This window comes from Marmota marmota, unplaced genomic scaffold (genome assembly GCF_001458135.2).
Source record: "Marmota marmota marmota unplaced genomic scaffold, marMar, whole genome shotgun sequence".
Lineage (NCBI taxonomy): Eukaryota > Metazoa > Chordata > Mammalia > Rodentia > Sciuridae > Marmota > Marmota marmota.
This window is the reverse complement of record NW_026000241.1, coordinates 2,292,798-2,296,117: the sequence shown is the minus strand read 5'-3', so window position 1 is coordinate 2,296,117 and position 3,320 is coordinate 2,292,798. Positions and strand designations below refer to the sequence as shown.

The 3,320-nt window shown below is 61.7% G+C and overlaps 1 protein-coding gene across 1 annotated transcript in view; it reads left to right on the top strand.

Annotated features, from left to right (window-relative positions):
- The window catches only part of Cacna1a (calcium voltage-gated channel subunit alpha1 A), a gene marked incomplete at its 5' end in the record, with an annotated part of 153,626 nt that overhangs the window by 92,109 nt on the left and 58,197 nt on the right, over positions 1-3,320 (top strand). Inside the window, 4 exons of the mRNA XM_048795338.1 lie at positions 150-162; positions 495-630; positions 1,934-2,171; positions 3,009-3,114. Coding sequence (XP_048651295.1) covers positions 150-162; positions 495-630; positions 1,934-2,171; positions 3,009-3,114 — 493 coding nt within the window. The remainder of the gene's footprint in view (positions 1-149; positions 163-494; positions 631-1,933; positions 2,172-3,008; positions 3,115-3,320) is intronic.

Below are 3,320 nucleotides of genomic sequence, written 5' to 3'. Positions count from 1 at the left end.
CCTGGGTCCTGGACGCCCAGTGTCCCCCACGCCCCAGCCTGTCCCCATCTAGTCTGGCCACATACCCTGTGCCCAGTAGCCACACTGCTGTGGCCTGGGCCCGTGTCTCCCTGTAAATGGGGCTGTTAGCACTCCCTGGGTGCCCCCAGCCTCGGCATGAAGGTCAGGCAGGACAGGGACAGGGCTGACCAAAGCCCCCGAGGAGCCCAGCAGACTCAGGGCCACAGAGTGGCTGGGAACAGGCTTTCTGGGGCCAAACGGTTCAGGTGTCCCCTCAAGGCTGTGTGACCTGAGGCAAGTCACTGCACTTCTCTGTGCCCCCATTTCCCCGTCAGTCAGTGGGGACCATGAAGTACCCCCCACAAGGGTCAGTGAGGCCACAGCGACATGCCCCGCGCCTGGGGTGGGTGGGAGCTTCCCGGCCCCCGGGTGTGGACGGGAGCCCAGAGACTCCTGGGAAACCACGGAGGGTGCCCTGGTTCTTGTCCCAACAGTGAACAAAAACGCCAACCCTGACCCACTGCCGAGGAAAGAGGAGGAGAAGAAGGAGGAGGAGGAGGAGCCCGGGGAGGACGGCCCCAAGCCCATGCCCCCCTACAGCTCCATGTTCATCCTGTCCACCACCAACCCGTGAGTAGGCCCGCGGCCAGGCAGGGCACCGGGGCCCCCGGGGAGGTGGGCGAGGGCCACGGGGCAGAGGGGGAGCGACCCCCCAACACCACCTTCAGCCCTGAGTGGCCCTTCCTTAAGTCGTATAAGATGGACGTTGTCATAGTGCATCCCGAGCTGACCCAGGAAGGTGCCCTCGGCCATCAGGGCTCTGATAAGGCCTGCAATTCAGAGCTTCGGTCACCACCTCTTTGGAGACCCCACCGTGTCCCACTCCTGCATTGGTGACTCTCTGGTCTTCATACTCCAGGCCACATTACAGATGAGAGCACTGAGGCACAGAGGGGTCACAAGATGCCCCAGTCCCACAGCTGATTCTACAAAGAAAGAAAGAAAGAAAGACAGACAGACATCTCTGTGACCCATCGGTCCTCAAAACCCTTCATCCCTCTTTCTTCAGCCCAGTGTGGGGACCAAGACTTCAGGGTCGTTAGGAGCCACAATGCTGTAGGGACAAACGAGGCAAGGCTCCGAAGACGGCAGGAAACAGTTGTATTTGGCTGCAGCCAGGTTCAGAGGGCACAGCTTTTGCTGTAATCAATCAATCCCCTGAACCCCGAGCTCAGGCAGTTTCAGAGTTTTATTCCCAGCATGTAAGGGGAGGGGCTCAGAAGTTCACAGTCTGCAGAAGTTCACAGAAAAGCAGCTTTTCCTTGCACTGTTCTGGGCAAGTTAACTCTTCAAGGACAACACCTGAGAAGGGGAGAGCTTCTTGTCCCCTTTCTCTCCTCCCCCTGCCAGCTGTTACCATGGAGCCCAATTGTGACTTATCTTAAAAACGTAGACATCTCTGTGAAGCCCAGCTCAAGGCCAGAGGCCTTGTTTGCACATTTCTACAAACTACTATACTGGATGCGTTTGTGAAAAACTAGTAAGGGGGTGTCCAGCACCTGGAGTGCTGGTGTCTTCCCTGCCAGCGGCCAAGTAAAACAGGGCGACAGGAAAATAGGAAGTTTATCTCCATTGGACTCTTTCGCAGAGACTCTCTTGCTGACAGTCCTAAAATCAGTCATGGTGAAGAGGGCTTTTCTGTGGAGAAAGGGGGTGCCACTTCAACAGGGTAAACAGGACATATCAGTGGCTCCCCTTGTGAGGTCTCCCCTGCCTTCCTGGGGTCCTAGGACCCAGAGAGGGCCCTAGATAAAGGATGGCTCGGTGGGTGCGGCCCTTGAAGTTGGGGATTTCGCACGGTGCTATGGTAGAAGGCAAGGGCCTGCGATCCCGAGCTCTGAGTGGACCTCTGCACACCATCTGTCCCCAACAGCCTTCGCCGCCTGTGCCATTACATCCTCAACCTGCGCTACTTCGAGATGTGCATCCTCATGGTCATCGCCATGAGCAGCATCGCCCTGGCCGCCGAGGACCCCGTGCAGCCCAACGCGCCCCGCAACAACGTGAGACCCGCCTCGCTGGCCCCTTCCTCCTGTAGCCCCAGACTCAGGGCCCGGGTGGGGGTGGACTGGGGACACCCTCGGGCACAGCCACATCTGCAGGGAGGGGAGGCACATCTCTGAGGGCAAGACGTCCCTGGAGGGGACCACCCGGCTGGGTCCCCTGGTGGGGGTGGAGGGGACAGGACAGGTAGTTGCACCTGCTCTGCCTGGAATGGGGGGCGGGGGGCTGAGCCGGGGTGACTTAGAGGTGCCCCCTCAGAAGCCAGGTCTCTCCGTGGAGTCTCCCACGAGGACATGAAGCTTTGGAGGCAGGACGGGCTGGGAGGAGCCCGAGGGTGAGGCCAGGAGAGGAGAGGCCAAGGGGAGGCTGGGGCAGAAACAGCCCAAGCTTTTAGCTTTTGGAGAACAAAACCCTCTGGGGTCCAGGATCTGCTAAGCCCCGTCCACCCGGCCCCTGGCTGTGTGTGTGCCCAACCCCGAGCTGGACATCCATTGGGCGGGCGGGCGGTTGGTCGGTCGGTCGGTCGGTCTGTCCTTGTAGTCTTTGGAGATGCTGGAGACTGGACCCAGGGCCCTCAGCCTGAGCCCCAGCCCCAGCCTGACGCTGTCTTTATTTAGAGTCAGGGCCTCACTGAGTTACTTAGGGACTCGCTGTTGCTGAGGCTGGCTTTGAACTCGTGATCCTCCTGCCTCAGCCTCCCCAGCAGCTGGGATGACAGGTGCCGCCAGGGTGCCGGCCAAGCCCTCTCCAGGTGCCCCCAATTGATGAAGGAGGGATCAGTCCCAGAGAGTGGGGGACAAAGGGGGAGCAAGTGACCGTCCTGGGTCACCCTTGAAACCTGCCAGTCAGAAGTGAGCCCTGGCCCTGGTGGAGAGGGGAAGGGCGCACCCCATGGGCGGGGCACCTCCTGGGGCCCTGGCCTGTCCCCTCCGCTCTCTGTCCAGAACCACAGCCGCCCTCCTCACCCGCCGGCGGAGGCTGGGGCTCCTGCTAGGTTCGTGCCCAGGGCGCTGCTCATGGCCTCCCCGGCTTTCCCTGCCCCCACCCCAGGCCCGCGGGCGGAGGGAGGGAAATCAGAAGGCGGCCGAGGCTGTGCTGGGGCCGAGCGGAGCCGGACAGGGCAGCCCTCCGGGTTCCCTCCTGCTCCTAGTTCCCGGGCCTCCCAGCTGGCAGGGCAGGTGACACAGGGGCTGGAGAGAGCCTGCTGGGGACCCGGGCCAGCACCCCGCCCAGCCCGCGGCGGGAGTTCGGGTCCT